The 18,486-nt window shown below is 30.3% G+C and overlaps 2 protein-coding genes and 1 long non-coding RNA gene across 19 annotated transcripts; all 3 read left to right on the top strand.

Annotated features, from left to right (window-relative positions):
- Positions 1 to 29: 29 nt before the first annotated feature.
- Positions 30 to 2,185, top strand: LOC104742207 (uncharacterized). 2 transcript variants are annotated; one of them, XR_002035011.2, is made up of 6 exons: positions 30 to 495; positions 586 to 659; positions 809 to 1,057; positions 1,241 to 1,360; positions 1,520 to 1,714; positions 1,800 to 2,185. It is a non-coding gene; the product is annotated as an uncharacterized LOC104742207 (long non-coding RNA). The 2 variants fall into 2 exon arrangements; XR_015580614.1 differs by lacking the exon at positions 586 to 659 and having other exon boundaries at positions 71 to 495.
- Positions 2,186 to 4,487: 2,302 nt separating this feature from the next.
- On the top strand, positions 4,488 to 9,278 carry LOC104742205 (thioredoxin F2, chloroplastic-like). Of its 12 annotated transcripts, XM_087485766.1 has the most exons (12): positions 4,488 to 4,832; positions 4,932 to 4,991; positions 5,085 to 5,141; positions 5,730 to 5,801; positions 5,950 to 6,172; positions 6,569 to 6,820; positions 6,972 to 7,094; positions 7,401 to 7,435; positions 7,522 to 7,591; positions 7,745 to 7,844; positions 7,930 to 8,879; positions 8,985 to 9,278. In XM_087485766.1, the coding sequence occupies exons 9-11, from the start codon at positions 7,584 to 7,586 to the stop codon at positions 8,056 to 8,058; spliced, it is 237 nt and encodes a 78-aa protein (XP_087341892.1). In that variant the 5' UTR covers positions 4,488 to 4,832; positions 4,932 to 4,991; positions 5,085 to 5,141; positions 5,730 to 5,801; positions 5,950 to 6,172; positions 6,569 to 6,820; positions 6,972 to 7,094; positions 7,401 to 7,435; positions 7,522 to 7,583; the 3' UTR covers positions 8,059 to 8,879; positions 8,985 to 9,278. The 12 variants fall into 12 exon arrangements, with proteins under 12 accessions (XP_087341892.1, XP_087341893.1, XP_087341891.1 ...); XM_087485767.1 differs by lacking the exon at positions 5,730 to 5,801 and having other exon boundaries at positions 4,517 to 4,832; XM_087485765.1 differs by having other exon boundaries at positions 4,517 to 4,832; positions 6,972 to 7,435.
- LOC104742206 (replication protein A 70 kDa DNA-binding subunit C-like) lies at positions 7,983 to 13,038 on the top strand. Of its 5 annotated transcripts, XR_015580612.1 has the most exons (9): positions 7,983 to 8,120; positions 11,293 to 11,474; positions 11,568 to 11,619; positions 11,717 to 11,841; positions 11,919 to 12,009; positions 12,090 to 12,214; positions 12,292 to 12,373; positions 12,447 to 12,665; positions 12,736 to 13,038. XR_015580612.1 is itself a non-coding variant. In XM_087485755.1 (8 exons), exons 2-8 carry the CDS (start codon positions 10,566 to 10,568, stop codon positions 12,451 to 12,453), a joined length of 798 nt encoding a protein of 265 aa, XP_087341881.1. In that variant the 5' UTR covers positions 7,991 to 8,120; positions 10,515 to 10,565; the 3' UTR covers positions 12,454 to 12,714. The 5 variants fall into 5 exon arrangements, 3 of the variants coding, with proteins under 3 accessions (XP_087341880.1, XP_087341881.1, XP_087341879.1); XR_015580613.1 differs by lacking the exon at positions 12,736 to 13,038 and adding an exon at positions 10,515 to 10,602 and having other exon boundaries at positions 7,991 to 8,120; positions 12,292 to 12,450; XM_087485755.1 differs by lacking the exon at positions 12,736 to 13,038 and adding an exon at positions 10,515 to 10,602 and having other exon boundaries at positions 7,991 to 8,120; positions 11,568 to 11,841; positions 12,447 to 12,714.
- Positions 13,039 to 18,486: the final 5,448 nt, after the last annotated feature.

The raw sequence follows: 18,486 nt of genomic DNA, 5'->3' as shown, positions 1-18,486 counted from the left end.
AACAATTACCTATCAAATAATATTCTAAAAGTCTAAAATTTATCAAAAAGGTCCCAAAATCTCAACAACCCGGAATCTGTTTTCTCAATTCTCGCTTCACCGTGTCTCAAGAACTCGCCACCACTCTGTAGTAATACGATGTGTGAATCAATGATTTTGGTGTTCTTGATACAATTTGCAATCCGTTCTTGCTCAAGTTTCGTTTGAAATTTCAGAACCATGTAAAACTATATTAGTATGATATAGAGATCGGGAAGAGTATATTCCTTATATTTATGAGTTTCGATTTCGTCTAGAAGTGATGAATCTGTCTAATTAGGTTAAGTTGAGATATTTTAGGGTTTCTTTATTTTTTTTTTTCAGCTGTTAGGTGAAGATAGATCATCAAATTGAATATGGTGTTGAAGTGACTGGGTTATCTCCATCCGTTTCTGAGAAAGATCTTATTGATTTCTTTTCTTTCTCTAGTACAATAGAATATGTTGATATTGTCAGGTAAACAAACTTTACTTCCAGACAAAATTGGTATTTTGTGCATATTCTGGATTTACAAGATTAAATCTGCTATGTTGTTACCGAGACTAGGTCGGGTGAGCAAGCTTCCAATGCTTATGTGATGTTCAGGGATTCTTTTTCTCAAGAAACTGCTGTTTTACTCAGTATAAATTGTTTCGATTTTATTCACTTTTTTCTCTCTTTTACACATCTCTCAGTTTTGATCTTTCTGTGTTTTATTAGATAGTAGAATCTTACACTCACTGGTTTCATGTTTGGTCTCATTTCTAAAGCTCATTCGTTCTTCAATCAGGTAGCCTTATGCTCATCGAGGCGAGTTCAACGCTGGAGAAGCAGTGATTAAAGCTCAAGAAGTGGTGAAAACAATGCTTGCCACAGGATTCGTGCTAGGCAAAGACGCTTTAAGCAAAGGTAAAACCTTTGACGAATCCCACGGTGTATCAGCTGCGGTGATGGCTAGAGTTTCCCAATTAGAGCAGAGGATTGGTCTCACTGACAAAATCTTTAGCGGACTTTAAGCTGTCAGAATGACCGACCGAAGGTAATGTGTAGAGAACATAATTTTTATTCGATTTGGTGTGTCACATTCTGTTTTCAAGGAACTGAGTGTTCTCTATTTAGTGGTCACCTTTCATTGATAAAAGAGTTGGATTGTAACGCAAGTGTGTTTCCATAGACATTTAACTCATTATGTTTTTAAGTTTATTGTCTTTTTTTGCTCCAGATTGTTTTGGGAGGCGGTTAGGACCACATCTTCGTTACTCGGTTTATCCTTTTCCTTCTCCAAGTCTGTTCTGAAGCTGGATCGGAGTTCCTGAGGATCACCAAAGTTGTGGTCAACAAGGTACTTACTCATTTTCTTAAGATGAATCTTTGTTCTTTTTGTTGTATATATCTCCCGCAGCTCAAATCCGCCGTTGATGGACTTACTGAGATGAGGTTTTGTGTTGTCGATTCTGGATCTTCATCGTTTAGACTGTGATTTGTTTCCTTTTTGTTTCAGTGCGAATGAGAAGAGTGGATTCATCAACCTCTTGTCACGTTACCTCAGGTTCGTCCTTCAATTGAAGGATTGTAAGCTCATTGGGCTCTCTGCAGGTGTGGTCCTTGCAAAGTGACTGCTCCCAAATACAAAGAGCTATATGAGATGTACCAGGATATGGTGTTTCTTAAGCTTGACTGCAACCAAGACAACAAGGTTTATTCTTCCTTTTGCTATTAATGTGTCTTTATTCTTATGTTAACACATAAATATTGAGAGCAAAAATTTGTGCTTTTTGCAGCCATTGGCAAAGGAGCTAGGAATTAGAGTGGTTCAGACCTTTAAGATCTTGAAGGACAACAAAGTACCGATCATCAACAGTTTGACCTTGTAAGCTCTCGACAGATTGTGCCTGATTTGATGTGTATGACTCATATGAAGCAGAGGAAGTGTTTGCGTATTCTTCTCGGATTTGATACCAGATCTACTTTCACATGCTGAACTTGATCGAAAGGCTGCTCACAGTTGACCTGTGAGAATGGAACTCCTCATTGTTGGAATTCGGAGGGAGGGTAATACTGGTTTGTGTCCATTATTTCCCTGGAAATACTACTATTCTATAAAGTAGAACAGTTCTCCGAAAACCCATGCAAATAATTAAGATGATCAATCTGCTTCTTCTCAAAATTTGCCTTTAAAACAAAAAATGGAACGTATGAAATTGCAGGAACTATATCAAGACTTCAACATTGAGAAATATTTATCTTTAAGGAATATCCACTAGCCGTAAAAGAAACCATTAACCCCGATGGACGAAAAACTGTAAAAGTCAACATATTCATATCTAAAGGACTAATTGAGCCCGAGGATAATAAAGCAATGTACGCCAAAGATGCAGTAAGTAGCCAAAGACAAAGTCATCATAGAGGCAACATCACATCTAATTAGTGGTGGCATGTGCCTTGGATGGTGTAAAAATTGACTAACCCCTACATTAACTCAACACCATGTTCTGTTTTTAATTTGTTTGTTAGGTAACAGTGTTACGAAACAAAATTTGGACATCCAAGTTCCGAAGAAGCAGAAGAAAGACTTGATTGCTGCTGTTCAGAAGGAGAAAACTGAAAAAACAGTACCGAATTAGCTAGAACCTAGCAGTTTTAACTCATCAGATTCTTCTGAATCTGAGGAAGAAAAGAAGGTATAACGCCAGTCTCGTTGTTTAATTTGTGGTGAGTAGTGTGACAAATTTAGTTAACTTGAGTGTGACAATTTGTTATCTTGGTTGGTTAATTCCTTTGGTATTTATTAGTTCGTTCAACAAAAGTAATAATATGTTGTTTGTCCATGTGACTTACGATTGTTTAAATAAAATACAAAAAAAAACAAAGGCTGTATCATAATTATTTTTTTGTTCAAATTTAGAATGTGTAAGTCTTACATTAGTGGTTCTGCCAAACTATTTTTAAAACTAAGATCGTCCCAATCCAAAGTCGAGAGAAAAGGAGTAGGCACATTACGTTTTTTAACGCGAAGAACGGGCAAGGCACATTATGTTTTTTATTGTATTTTTAAATTAATTTTATTTTCATAAATTTATGCATACAATATGATTATGTGTATAAAACATAATCAACATTTTACTTTAATTTTTAATAGCTTTAATTACTAACAAATTAGTGTGTAAGTAAGTTATACTAATGTTTATTATTATCAAAAATTTATAAAAATTCACATATGATATTTCTATTAAAATTTAATGAAGTCAAAGAGGTTTAAAAAAACATATAGTTGTAACTTAATTCTATTTTGATCCATATAGTATAAAAATATGTGTTCTTAAACACTGACATATTTTTATCACAAAAAACAATTAGTGATATCTGAGAGAATTTTATATTATTAAGCTATTATATTTAGCTTTACACAAGTAAACATTTATAAATATGAAATATCTACAAATTATGAAATTAATAAATAGTTGACCAATACAAGAAATTAAATAAATAATTAGTATAAGTATTTTATTGAATATATTAAAATTTAGTTAACATATCACTATGGGAACTGATTTTGTGATTATCTATTTTTTTTGCAAGGTTGTTTTGATTTACTGTTGGACTTCCATCCCATGATCCCAATGAAAGCATGTAGAAAATGATGTTGATCACTAATCCTCTTGCTTTTTTAGAATAAGGCATGTGTAAGGAAGCATGATTTTAAATTATATAAGATTAGTTTTTAAAGTTTTTTTTAGTATATATAAACAGAATGGGTTTTATTTTTACATAAGGTGAACCAGACCCCACCATCATATCAAAAGCCCAATCATAAACCCCAAAAAGAAGATATCAATGACAGAAAAAATGTTTTGATGAATTTCCTTTTTGATTAAAAACATTCAGTAAAGTTTCATATCCGAAGAAAAGAATGGTTGGACAATTTTGAACACAAATTCGACTCATATGAGTTATTTTTCTGAAGCGAGAAAAAACATTTTTTTCATTATATGTTTAATAATTAATTAACTAATCTCATAAACATGTAAGGAAGTAGAGTTGATATAACACAATCAAACAATTTTTAGGAAAAGCAAAAAATTCTTAAAAATCTCCACAGTGTTGATAAAAATATTAAATATCAAAAGCCAAAATTGATTAAATAAAAAAAAACAACTAACAATAATAATGGTCCTCCAATACATCCTAATACAAGAAAAAATTGATTTTAATCTATAATTTTATTACAATAATAAAACTAGCACCACATAATAACAAAGCCCTAAAACCAAAAATATTACCAATGAACATTGTCAAAAACTATATTAATAATATTTTTTTAATTACAAACACATATAAAATTATCCAAAAATAATAAAAATAAAAACAAAATATGAAATAATCATGCAGCATAGCGCGGATACTATCCTAGTCTATACAATAAAATTTCCTTGTTTTTCGCTAGCTGATGACATTTCAACTTTTGTATTAAAGGAGAAGCTGACAGATCGGTAAAAATAGCTAAGGAATGAAATTATAACATACATCATCTATAATTTTTCTTACCTATCAAATAACATATAATTTGAAATTTATCGAGAAGGTCCCAAAATCTCAACAACCCGGAATCTGATTTCTCAATTCTCGCTTCACCGTGTCTCAAGAACTCACGTTCACTCTGTAATAATACGATGTGTGAATCAACTATTTTGGTGTTCTTTGAATCAACGATTTGTGAACCATGAAGCAAGATGAGGAATTTGAAAACCCTTCTCCTTCGCATCGGCGAAAAGGGTCCTGAGTACGGCACTTCCTCCGACTACAAAGACCATATTGTCAGTACTCTTCTCGATTCACCCTCCCTCTTAAACTCTAATTTTAATTTTTCTCAAAGTAGTTGTTTACCCAACTTTTTCCTGTTAAAAAATACACAGGAGACTTGTTTTGGTGTTATTAGGAGAGAAATCGAGCGTTCTGGAGACCAAGTTTTGCCTGTAAGCATACCTTCTCTTGTAATAATATGAATTCGTTGTTCGATTTTGTTATTATTGGGTTTCTCTCATCAATGAAGTTTTTCATTTTAACAGTTGCTATTTCAATGTGCTGAACAATTGCCTCACAAGATTCCTTTGTGTGGGACTTTGGTAAGTCTTTTCTGGAACCAAGTTTCCCTTGCTTGAATAAAGCATTCCTTTTTATTTTCTGGGTATCTGTGGGCATGCATTTAGTTGGGTTCTATGTAGTAGAGGTTTTGATTGAGTCTTTTATGATATCTGTTTAACGGACCCTTGTCAAAGAATAATTAGCTTAGAAGCAATTACCAAAAGGATTTAACTTGGCAAAAACTACTTTAGAAACACAAATAATAATCCAAATGCCCTTAAGGTGGATCGTTTTGTGTCTTTTATATCCTATTATGAAAATTGTAGAAGTCTACTTATTTGTAGTTTTTGCGTCATTACTTGGTGATATCTAATAGAACACACAACCTCACATTTCTAACTTCTGAGTAATAAAGAAATCGTTCGAATGTGTATCTCGTAGTATTCTTTAGGATGACTAAATAATTCTTATCTCTGTGTAAATATTAATGAAGACATACTTTGGCATTTGCTTTTTCGTTCTTTGAATCAAATCTGATCTGAGATATCTGGTTCCCTGTTATATATTCGTTGAATTTAATCTGCTACATATACTTCAAAGTTTGATGGATGTCTTTTCACATGTTTAAGATTGGTTTGTTGAACTTGGAGAATGAAGATTTTGTTCGGAGGATGATAGAAAGTGTCCAAGTTGATTTCCAGGTGAATAACCTAATATGTACGTCAAAGTGTCTAAGTTGGTATTGTATTGATGTCTTTTTTTGCTCCAGATTGTTTTGGGAGGCTGTAGTTCTGATACTGATTCTCTCTGCTTGTTTGGGATTTTTTTTTTTTTTTTCGTATATGAAAGAGAATCTGGTTAGAGGAAGGGAGTGGGAAGAGGTGTATCATGTTATCTAAGTTTCGCTTACGAAGAACTCAGTAGAGCCACTTATGGGTTTAACAGAAAGCTTAAGATCGGTGAAGGTGGATTCGGTAGTGTTTTTAAAGGAAAGATTCTGACCACTGGAGGAGCTGATTCTGATCCTCCACTTGTCGTCGCCATTAAGAAACTCAACCAACAAGGTTTACAGGTCATAATTTAATTACTTTCTTGTCTTCTCTCTGTTTTTTTTTGCTAATCTAATTTAATCATTAGGAAGTAATTAAGCAATTAGTTGAAGCTAGCTAAGAGATTCTTCCAAGTTGCTTTGATGTAAATTTTCGGGGTAAAAAAAGCTTCTTAGAATCGTCAAAAAAAAAAGAAGAAGAGTAGATTTGATGAAACGATGAAGAAAACTCAAAATTTGTCACTTGTTTCATGATGGTGAAATAAAGAGTAAGAATGGTGAAGGAAAAGAGTAGGAATTAGTCAATGGACGTATTTATTACGTCAACATCGTCACTATGTTTTCTTTAGTGTCAATTCTGAAATTTTCTTCAAAAGTTTTTGTATTTACCCTTGTCTGTGTTTGAATGGTGTATTTTAGGGCCACAAGCAATGGCTAGCAGAGGTTCAGTTTCTAGGGGTAGTGAATCATCAGAACGTTGTGAAACTCATAGGTTATTGCTCAGAGGACGGCGAGACTGGGATCGAGAGGCTTTTGGTTTATGAGTACATGTCGAATAAAAGTTTAGAGGACCATCTCTTCAGCCGTTGATCATGCACTTTACCGTGGAGAAAAAGACTCGAGGTCATGCTTGGTGCAGCTGAAGGATTGGCTTATTTACATGAACTTAAGGTAAAAAATTTAAACCTGTCAGGAGAAATCTTGTTTTAGGCAGACCCTTTGATTATTTACATTAAGTTCTATGTAAATGTTGACATAGAGCCATGATTTAGGATTGAGATGTTCTGTGAACCGTGTTGTGATCTTGTTTATTTGGTTGCAGGTTATATATAGAGATTTCAAATCATCAAATGTGCTCTTAAACGATGAATTCTGTCCGAAATTATCGGACTTTGGGCTGGCCAGAGAAGGACCAGAGGGGGACAATACTCATGTCACAACCACAGTAAGAATTGAAAATGTTTCTGTTAATTTATGTCGTTGTTTTAGTGTTGTGTATTTGGCTTGTTCTGTTTGGTTTGACTTGAAATTTCAGAACCATGTAAAGCTTTATTAGTATGAGGTAGAGTTACTAACTTGATGGTGAGAAGTAGGTTTTGCATAATAACTTGGCTTGGTGGTGAGTTACTTAATTTGATGGGTTCATTTTTGACATTGAGTGTGTAAGTACGTGGGATGTTTTATCATGCTTTTGATGGATATATGAACAATGCTTTTCCACTTGATGAATTGAGACCGTTATCTTGCCAAGGTGAAGATACACTTGGAGGCTATGCGTTGACCTTGGTAAACTACTGTTGTATTTGATCTTTGCTTGTTTAAGGCTATGTGTTGTGTTAAACCTTGACATGATTTTGGTGGCATTTGTGTAGATTGATTCGTTGGATACATTAGCTTTACTTGGAGACCGAGAGCGCTTCACTTCTTCTGTTTTATGGATTGGTAAAAATCTTCAGTTTAATATAGTGAGTAATGATTGGTTTTGGCTAGGTCGGGTGAGCAAGCTTGCACTGCTTATGTGATGTTTATGGATTCTTATTCTCAAGAAACTGTTGTTTTACTCAGTGTAAGTCTTGTTTCGATTTTACTTTGCAGGTGTGGTCCTTGCAAAGTGATTGCTCCCAAATACAAAGAGCTATCTGTGAAGTACCAGGATATGGTGTTTCTTAAGCTTGACTTCAACCAAGACAACAAGGTTTGTTCTTCCTTTTGCTATTAATATGTCTTAATTCTTATGTTAACACATAAATATTGAGAGCAAAGACTTGTGTTTTTTGCAGCCATTGGCAAAGGAGCTAGGAATTAGAGTGGGTCCGACCTTTAAGATCTTGAAGGACAACAAAGTAATAAAGGAAGTAACAGGGCTAAATATGAAGACTTGCTTGCAGCCATTGATGCAACAAGGTTAGGCTGAGTCTCTCTCAATCACTCATGCTGTAAAGTATAAGGATAATCCTCCATCTTAATCCTGGTGAGTCTTCTGTACTTATTTACTTTGTTAATGCAAGTCAGTCTGATTTCGCAAAGATGCTGTCTGGAAACTATACTTGGTAACTTAAGAGTCCTTTAGATTATAGGCCAAGATTTTTATTTGGCGTTCATACAAAAACATTAAGCATACATTGTAACTTAATCATTGGTTCCACCCAAAACCCAACAACTCATTCACTACAAGAAAATAAGTTTATTGAGACGTATTTTTGAGACAAAATTTTCGTCACAAATTTGTGACACTTTAAATACGATATCATGACTAAATTTATTTGTCACAAATTCATAGTATTTTCGTTACTATATTATGACAGAAAAATCAGTAACAAAAGTTTGTCACAATTAGTGACGAATGTGCTATGATAATATTAATCGTCACTCTTATGACTACATTGTGACCAATATGTTGTTGCAAATTAGTTATGAACTTATAACATATATGCAAGTCACAGTTTGTGACATTAAAATGAGTAAACATTAGTCATAAAATTGTATTTTGTTATGTCATTTATACAAAGCCCATTAAGTCAAGTCTCTAACCCTAATTTAACAAGACTTATTTAAGAGATGATTAGGGTTTTATTCTTCATAATTCCGTGTCTCCTAAACCTAGAGAGAGAGTAAAACATTTGAGAGAAAGAGAACAAGGAGCCACAGTTGAGATTAAGGACAGATCTTACATGTCCTAGGAGATGGTGGAAAAGAAGGGGTAAACAGACTCTTTTATGGACAAATCTTGGTGAGAAATTTCCCAACCCATAGATGTTAGTCTTCTCCAAATTATTTTGTAACCCTTTTTATAGATTAAAAGTTATACATGTTTTCTCAAACCTATCCTGCGCAGATACGCGAATTAACATCAGTCATCTTGTGAAATCGTTTTCCACTGCTAAAAATTGAACCAAAAGCTGATCTACCTGCCGTTGGAAAGATCTTAGTCTTACCTTTCCAGAGAGCCTGATATTGTTTCCATAGGAGTTATAATATGAAAGTTATGGTCGAATATGTGCATCTGGTCAAATTTGTGATTTATTTTCTTTGTAAGAAGAAAGATAGTTTATAATGTATATTTAATGTTTATGATTATAAAAAATTTGTATGATTATAAATTAAAAAAAAAATATGGTTTTGAGATTAATATTTTAGTTATAATTTTTATCATATGCAATAAAAATTTTAGTAATAACTTGTGACCATTTGAAACTAACTTCTAATGATAAGATTGGACAATATGATAGTCACAAAATATCATGATTTTTGAGTATTTGTTAAAATTTTGCGACAAATTTTTAATTATATTTGTGACCATTTGAGAGTATAGTTTCGTAATAATAAGATACATAATTAAAACATTATTTTAAACACGAATTATGACGATTTAAAGACGTTTTGTTACTTTATGTGTCGTAATTATTAATGACAAAATGGTTACTAATATATTTGTTGCAACTCTTGTGACGTTTTTGTTACAAATAAAAATTTGTGACCATTGTATTGCAACCATTCAAAAATCATCACAAATTCGTAACAATGTTTATATTGTGACTAAATATTTCGTCTTAATAAAATTATTTTCTTGTAGTGATTGTTAGTTGTTGAGAATATATGGTGTATTTTCTTGCACCTCTTTCCCAACAACTCAAGTGAAGTGTTTTGAGAGAAAGAGTCTTTTTAACCTCGATACACATTCTGCATCAATAAAACCAATACAATCTTTTCTTTTTTTGAAAGTTAAAATTATTTTAGGATAAAATAAAAGAACTTGTAGCTACATCATGTGGTCTTAAAATTGAAAATTCGGAATAAGAAAAATAAAACATAAAATATAATTTAAATTAAACATAGTGCATGTAGTCCATGAAGTGGTATATTTCCTTGTAAATGAGCATCCATCGCATACATCATCGAATTTGCCAGCAACACATGTGTTCCCAACTTCAATCTCGCTTAAGAGGAAATCGTAATCACGGTATTTCCTCACACTCAACTCTAGAATGACTTCACGACAATTTTGTTGGCATTGTCTTACCACCTGCAGCCCTTGATTCTTCCAAAGTTGGGTAACATAGTTAAATCCTTCATCAAACTCCCCTTCCCCGATTAAAATCATTCCGTATACATACATGGCTGAGAAATGAGTAGCATTAGCTGCATAAGAAATTTGAGCTAGGCCTGCAGAATTTCCTTTCTGTAATAATAATCAGTAAGACCACACAAAAAAATAGCATGAATATTTCTAGCCTTAACACATTCAGCTAAAAATTTGAAATTTTTAAGAATCTTATTCCATGGTGGTGGGAAAACTTCAGCCAAATTTAGATTCTTCAAAACATCTGAGAATTTTGAGATTCTATGAAATGTCTTGCAAGTAAAGATCGAAGCTTGAAAATCTTCAGCAGATGATTCACCAACTTTTGAAAGAATAATGGCTACTGTATCATCGGGAAGATCTGTTAGAACCGGTTTGTAACACCTTCGACTCATGATTTTGTTATTTGTATTTGTTTTTAGAATTGTTATAGAAGTGTACACTTTCTGATTTATTTATAGATATCATGGTTTGGACTTGGTTTGAGAAAGATATAGAACAACATTATTAATCATAGATTTTTGTTTACAAAGATTTGAATAAGTTATTTTCCCAAGGTTAATTCATGTTCTTCGTATGTTTCTCTAATGCATGATACGAACGTCACACTTATTTATGTTAATATTATTCATGTTCTTGGTTTCAATTTATGTTAATTAGTTTTCTTCTGAGTTATTTTCAATGACACAATTGTATATTGGTGGAGTCAAATTCAATTTAAAGCTTTTGAAAGATATTGAACGACACATTGTAAAAGCCTATATAATCAATGATGATTCATCTAAAAGTGTTAATTCATGGTATTAAATTATTGTGAATTTGTATTTGTCCTAAGTGAATAAAACCTATAGGACTCTTCCAACTTCTATATTAATTACATCTCAAATATATATATATATATATAGCTATTTGGCCATCTGGTTTACAAACTCCAAAATCATTATCGTACAACTTTCTTCTCATTTTGTAAGTTAGATGGATATTCAAGGTTCTACACATTATACTTCTTATCTCATTTTAGTTTCTTTTATTAATTAATTTTCCTTTTTATTGGTTCTTTTAGTGTCAATGGATTTACAAGGAGATTTAGCTACTCTACTATCCAAAAAGATACATCTCCATGATCTTGTTATAGGGAAAACCATGCAACATGTCACAGTTCGTATCTTGCGTATGTGGGAAGCTCGAAACTTCAAACTCAACGGAACGCTCATGAGTCTCGACATGCTATTTTTGGATGAAAAGGTACCTAAGTTTTTATCCTTTCACATGTAGTTTCTAGTTTCTTTAAATGAAACGATTTTGAAAATATTGATTCTTATAAGTCTAACTTTACAGGAAAATGTAATTCAAGGATCAATTTTTCACCGCTTTATTGGCAAATTTAAAGGTCATCTTGAAAAAGGGAAAATGTATCTAATTAGCAATTTCGAAGTTGTTCCCACCTATGGTTTTTACAAAGTGACGGACAATCCATTTACTATCAGATTTATGGAAACAACTAAGATTGTCGAAGTTCCCGAAGATATCTGTTCTATTAAGGATGAAAAATTCAGGCTACACAATTATGCTGAAAGTAACAAATTTGTGGGGACCAATATTCACTTGTTTGGTAAGTGTTTATGTTTTTGAAATTAATTGTCTTCTTATTTTACATATGATTAATTTTTTTATTCTCTATAAATTTAGATGCCGTTGGACAATTATTGAAAGTTCAAGACTCTAACTTGGAAGATTCTACCTCAACTGAAAGAATCGTCTTCCTTCTATTGCTACAAGAGTTAGTATCTATTATGCTTTCTAAGTAATTTCTAACACTTGTTATAATTATAAATTACCCTGTTTTTAAAAAATGTGCAGAAATGAATCAGTACGACTAACACTTTGGGATAACCAAGCATCAAACTTTCGTCAACAATTCATCAAAACTAATCAAGAAAACAGTGTTATAGTATGTACAAGTTTGAATCCAAAAATGTTTGCAGGTACCAACAATGTCTATATCTAAAACAATACCTTTTTTCCCTCCTACACTATATATTAATTTGGAAGAACAATACAGGGAAAATGCATTTGAGCTCAACTGGAGCAACAAAGACATATATCAATTATGAGTTAGAAGCTGTTCAAGAGTTTATGAAAGGGTATATACATAAACTTACGATCGTTCATTATATTAATAAGACATTTGCTAATATAATAAAAATATTTGAATAGAAAATAGAGCAAAACCTTCGTCAATCGTCGAACAAAATAATATGAATAACAAACTGGGAGTTTGGACTATTGGCCAAATATTTGAATACATATATAGTGGAGCGACGGAGGTATTCTCATATTATTGTCTTATGCTAAGTGTTCAAAGAAGCTTGGTCGCTCTTCCACATCTTTAATGTGCAACTCTTGTAACACAAGCACCATAATTGGAATTGCTAGGTAAACTATATACATATTTTACTTTCCATAAATAGAAGCAACATTTATATATACTGTTATATTGACACAGGTTTAGAGTGGAATTGGAGGTTGAAAGTGGTGATAGAACTACCACATTTGTCTTATTTGATTGAGACGTAAGAAAACTTACACACACAATAGCCGAAGAGATTACTAATTCAGAGGTGAGAAATACTTAGGTTCACTCCTAAGGTGAACCTTCTTTTTCACTTCTTCCTTTTCAACCAATCAGAATCTTCTATACATTATCTTGTTTAAAAAAATAAATCAAAATTAAATTAAAAAACAATACATATTAAGGAAATAAATTCTGTATAATTTTTTTAAAGGAAAGTTAAATATTGGTTTGGTTTAGATTTTACAATTAAAATTAAATAATGTATTGGTTAGGGTTTACAAATAAAGTGATTAGAGTTTAGATCTTACAATTCAAACAAAGTTATATGTTGGTTTGGGTTTACAAATGAAGTGGTTAGGGTTTAGATTTTACAATTAAAACGAAATTATATATCGGTTTGGGTTTACAAATGAAGTGGTTAGAGTTTAGATTTACAATTAAAACAAAATTATATGTCGGTTTGAGTTTACAAATGAGTTGGTTAGGGTTTAGATTTTACAATTAGAAAGAAATTATATGTCGGTTTGGGTTTACAAATGAGATGGCTAGGGTTTAGATTTTACAATTATAAAGAAATTATATATCGGTTTGGGTTTATAAATAAGCGGTTTAATTTTTTAATTTTAAAATAATGTATATAGATTTTGTTTCCTTATTTTATAAGGAGGTGAAGTTCTTAAATGTATTATGAGATATCATATTCTCATTGGCTAAAATAAGGAGAAGTGAACAAAAGGGTTCACCTTAGGAATGAATCCAAGAATTGTTCTATAACTAAATCATTAGATAATTTGAATAAGAAAAAAAAACAGAATAACAATCAGATAGCCAGCTGAGATCTTGGATATGAAACAGAATCCAAAAATGGAATGTAGAATTAAAATCAAAGAGTTTGAGATGTGGAATTTAAATCTAAAAAACTTGAAGATGTAGAATTTAAAGTTTAAAGACTTAGAGATGCAGAAATTTTGAAAATAAAAACTGGGGAAATTATTTTGTTGTGCTCGGACGTTTCTTTTTTGATTTATTTTCGTCCTCTTCTTCAAAAGTAGGAGCCCTTTTCCCATTTTCAGTTTTGATCTTATTGTTAGTTCCTATACCATCTGTGCTTGGCCCATCACCCTATATAGAACAATAATATATTAAAATAGTGATAATTGAAAAATTTTTAATTATAAAGAATTGTTAATGCCAATGTTAACCTTTGTTGGATTATTAATGATATCTAAATCTTCAAATATGTTTTCTTTGACGACCCTAGAAACTGTGAAAGCTTTGGAGGATGCTCGAAAGTTGTATTCAGTAATCTTGATTTGAAACTCCATTGTTTTGCCAACAAAATTTGTAAGAGATTTTGGAATGTTCTCTACTGTAGTACTTTCATCACCTTCCATCTCCTATGTTTACACATATTAGAATAAGTTAAATAAATATATGAAATATATTAATTATTAAATTAGTATTTAATGTTTTATGTGTACTTCTGAAAAAAAATACTTAGGTTCACCCTTAAGGATGAACCTTTGTATTCACCCCCTTCCCTCTCAAGTCTCAACCAATCATAATGTTCTATCTAATATTTTATTTAAAAAATAAATCAAAATTAAATTAAAAAGCAAAACTAATTATGGAAACAAATTCTGTATACTTTTATCAAAATTAAATTAAATATTGTCTTGGTTTAGATTTTACAATTAAACGAGGTTATATATCAGTTTGGGTTTATAAATGAGAATTAGGGTTTAGATTTTATAATTAAAACAAAATTCTATGTCGGTTTGGGTTTACAAATAAGGTGGTTAGAGTTTAGATTTTACAATTAGAACAAAATTATATGTCGGTTTGGGTTTACAAATTAGATGGTTAGGGTTTAGATTTTACAATTAGAATGAAATTATATGTCGGTTTGGATTTACAAATGAGATAGTTAGGGTTTAGATTTAATAATTAGAACGGAAGTATATGTCGGTTTGGGTTTACAAATGAGATGGTTTGGGTTTATAAATGAGATGGTTAAAGTTTAGATTTTACAATTACAACAAAATTATATATCGGTTTGAGTTTATAAAAGAATGGTTTAAGTTTCTAATTTTATAATAAATGTGTACAGATTTTATTTTCTTATTTTATATAAGGATGAATGAAGAGGTTCATCAGCAGTGAACCAAAGTATTACCCGAATGAAAATTAAATACAATTACAGATGTCATCATACATATCACGACTGTATTACTATTGATTTCTACGGGACATATTTTATGTTCTGGTTAAATATTCTTTGACTTATATTGACCATAAAAGAAATATATTTTACGTTGTTATCCTATACATATTTTGTAGATCAATTGTCTGTTTGCTCTTCCATAAATTATTAAATTATATTATTATAAAGTCAAAGAAACTTTTGTTATATTTGTCCTTAGACTTGTGGTATAACCGTATAAATCACAATATAAACTATAAAGTGGAAACTTTGACTCATAAAAAACTATTTTCAGTAGGATTGACCAAAAATAGAAGATCAACCATTAAAAAAAATTGTACTACATATGAAACGTGTTCAGACCACCTAAGAAATGTAAAAACCAATGTAAAAAGGAAAATAATTATGTAGGCTAACATCATTAATAAAACATTTAATCTTCAAGTAGAATGTATTCCCTATATAATAAAACGGAAGTACATAACATTGTTTTGTAAACTATATAATAAAAATAAATTGGTTATAAATAGGTTATAGATTAAGTTTTATATTATTTGTATAGTCTAGATTTATTGTTTTCAAAAATCTTAAAGAGAATATTTTAAAGAATCATTTGATATCATCTTAGTTACCATATATTAATTTTCTTTAATAAATTATTCATCAAATAAAATCTTTTGATATCTAACTTAATATTTTAATTTGTTAATTATTATTATACTTCACCTCTCATTTTTATATATGAATCTATTTTGTGAAAAAAAAATTATCATATTATTTATTATGATTAAAAAATAGTTTTATTTCCGGATATACCATAAGTTGAAGTTTTAGAAACAAATATAAATGATTCAATCTATAAAATATTCAATTTTTATTAATATTAGTCTTTAAAATAATATCTATTGAATTAATTTTTTTACCGAGTAATGGGTCACAATTTGAATATTTAAATTCAATTTCATACTTTTTGTTGAATTTTATAATTTTATATTATATAATAAACTTTAAATAATTTATTTTGAAATATTTTTAAAATATTGAAATTTAATATTAAAGTTAGAAACTATAAACACTCTAAATTGGTTTGTTATAGCAATGTCAATAATATGTCATTATAATATGAAAGAATTTAAAAAAACCAAGTATATTAAAACAAAAAGTATAACAATATATTAAATTACTCATAATATAATAACTCGCTTTTTAAAAACCAAATTCACAAAATTATGTCTTATAATGACATTCAAGTCATGACGTAGAATATACATTGTTGAAATAAATTCACGTACATAAACTAATATAACATATTAAAATTTTATTTTAAAATAGAAAATATACAAATTTTTGTATAAAATAAAATTTAACCGGACGGTTACTTATCTAGAATCATTAACACAAAACTTACAAAATAAGTGTCTTTTTCAAGTCATCATATTTAGCGTATAATTTTATTGCATAATATTTTATCCAAAAATACTTTTAAAAACAATCATATAAATTATATTTTATAAAAAATTATTATATAAATAAAACGGATCTTAATCTAGTTGCATGTATACAGATTCATCTACTTCAACTGGTCGTCATAAAACATTTACTTAATGGACATTCAGGGATAGCAAAATAATAATACATTTTGTATATCGAAGCATTTTCTTGATCTAATAAATTTGATTCATATAAATTCATCTACTACCACCGTAATCAACATAAAGGTCACATAGTTCATGAACATTACATAATAATACATTTTGTCTATCGAAGCATTTTCTTAGTCTACTAAATTTGATTTATATAAATTCATCTACTACACACGTAACCAACAAAAAGGTCACATAGGGGAAAAAAACCATATACTCATCGACATCTCAGAAGTTATCATGCGTGCAGCCATCTGGTAAGAATCACACCACATACTTAATTTTTAATTTTTAGATTTCATGCGTGCAGTAATCTCAGAAGTTTTCTTAATTTTTTGTTTTATACTGTAGTGGGAATTTAAATAATCATATTATTCGGTTTTAGCAAACAAAAAAGCAAGAAACACTACTACGGTCGAGTCAACTTATCAAATAATATGCAATCTAATCGATTTGTGTATATTTTCTATGTATTTAACAATAATGAACATCTTAAAACAAAATTGCTTAGATACACATACAATCATATATGATATATTCAATTGGCTACGAGTTAGGGTAGATAAGTTATCCAAAGAATAACAAGTACCGTGGATATACATTCTTGAATCTGATGAGTGAGTTTAACATTTATCATAATCCTTTATCGAAAAATAAGAAGAAAATATCATTTAGTATAAGCAAAACATATGATAACTGGTTGAGAGGTAATTATTTAAGAATAATTCAGTTACTCTTAGCTAAAAAAAATTCAGGAATCATTTTTGCTTCATTCTCTATACTATAGATAATATATATTTTTACGTTATATGTTGACATGAAAAAATAAGCAAATGTTTTATTTTAATTTTTCAAAATTGTGGAGTATAATTTGATTATATGTTTTGATTATAGACTTCTCAATGGGACCACCTAAGAGGAAAGCAGAATCAACATATCAAGACACATCAACATTAAACAGATCCAAAAAAGTCCAAAACCGCCAAAAGAAACCAGGTTAGTGATAACTAAGTCTTTAAACAGTAATATTATATTATTTATCATACTAACACATAAATTTGTTCATCCCGTCGAGAAAGCAGCGAAAAATAATAATCCAATACATAAGTACATCTATGTTCATCCTATAGGTAAACGCTAATATGATTTGGAAACTTATACTAAAATTATAACAATGAAAAAATTAAGAAGATTAATTTGAAATTTTCGTAAATACCAGAAATAACAAGAGAAGCACGAAGAAGAAGATATGAAATACGCAAAGCAAAACGAAAATAGTGAAATACAAAAGGTAATCATTTGTGTAAACAAATATAATGTATTAAATATTTCATTTTTAAAAATTAGGAAATGTTTCTAAACTTCTATTAATTTGAAAACAGGAAAAAAAATATGTCAATCTTAAGGAGAGGCTTCAACAAAACCGATTACCAGAAACACCGTCACAACAATGACTGCATCAAAAGATATACTAATTTTAATAATTAAAAAAAAAATTATTATACTATCCCAAACATATTAATAAAAATATTTTATATTGTTTAGCAAAACCGAGGAGAAGAAGTGAAAACAATATGGTAGAATGTTTTCATGCCATGCACTGGTTTGGGAAAATGAAAGCAATGAGAAAACTAAAGATGGAAAACCATTGTATTCAATATGTTGCTAAAAAGGACGAGTATCTTTACCTCCTGTAAAAGAGACACCAGAGCCTCTAGCTGAGTTATTGGTATCACCTGCCTTTAAAGCAAGTATAAAAATTAACAACTCAGTGTTCGCTTTTACTTCTATTGGAGCACAAATATATAATTCAGTCATGTCAGCTTACAGACCCTA

The sequence above is a fragment of the Camelina sativa genome, chromosome 14 (assembly GCF_030686135.1).
Source record: "Camelina sativa cultivar CO46 ecotype springtype chromosome 14, ASM3068613v1".
In the NCBI taxonomy this organism is placed as follows: Eukaryota; Viridiplantae; Streptophyta; class Magnoliopsida; order Brassicales; family Brassicaceae; genus Camelina; species Camelina sativa.
Note: the sequence above shows the minus strand (reverse complement) of the source record. Positions and strands in the feature narration are given on the sequence as shown.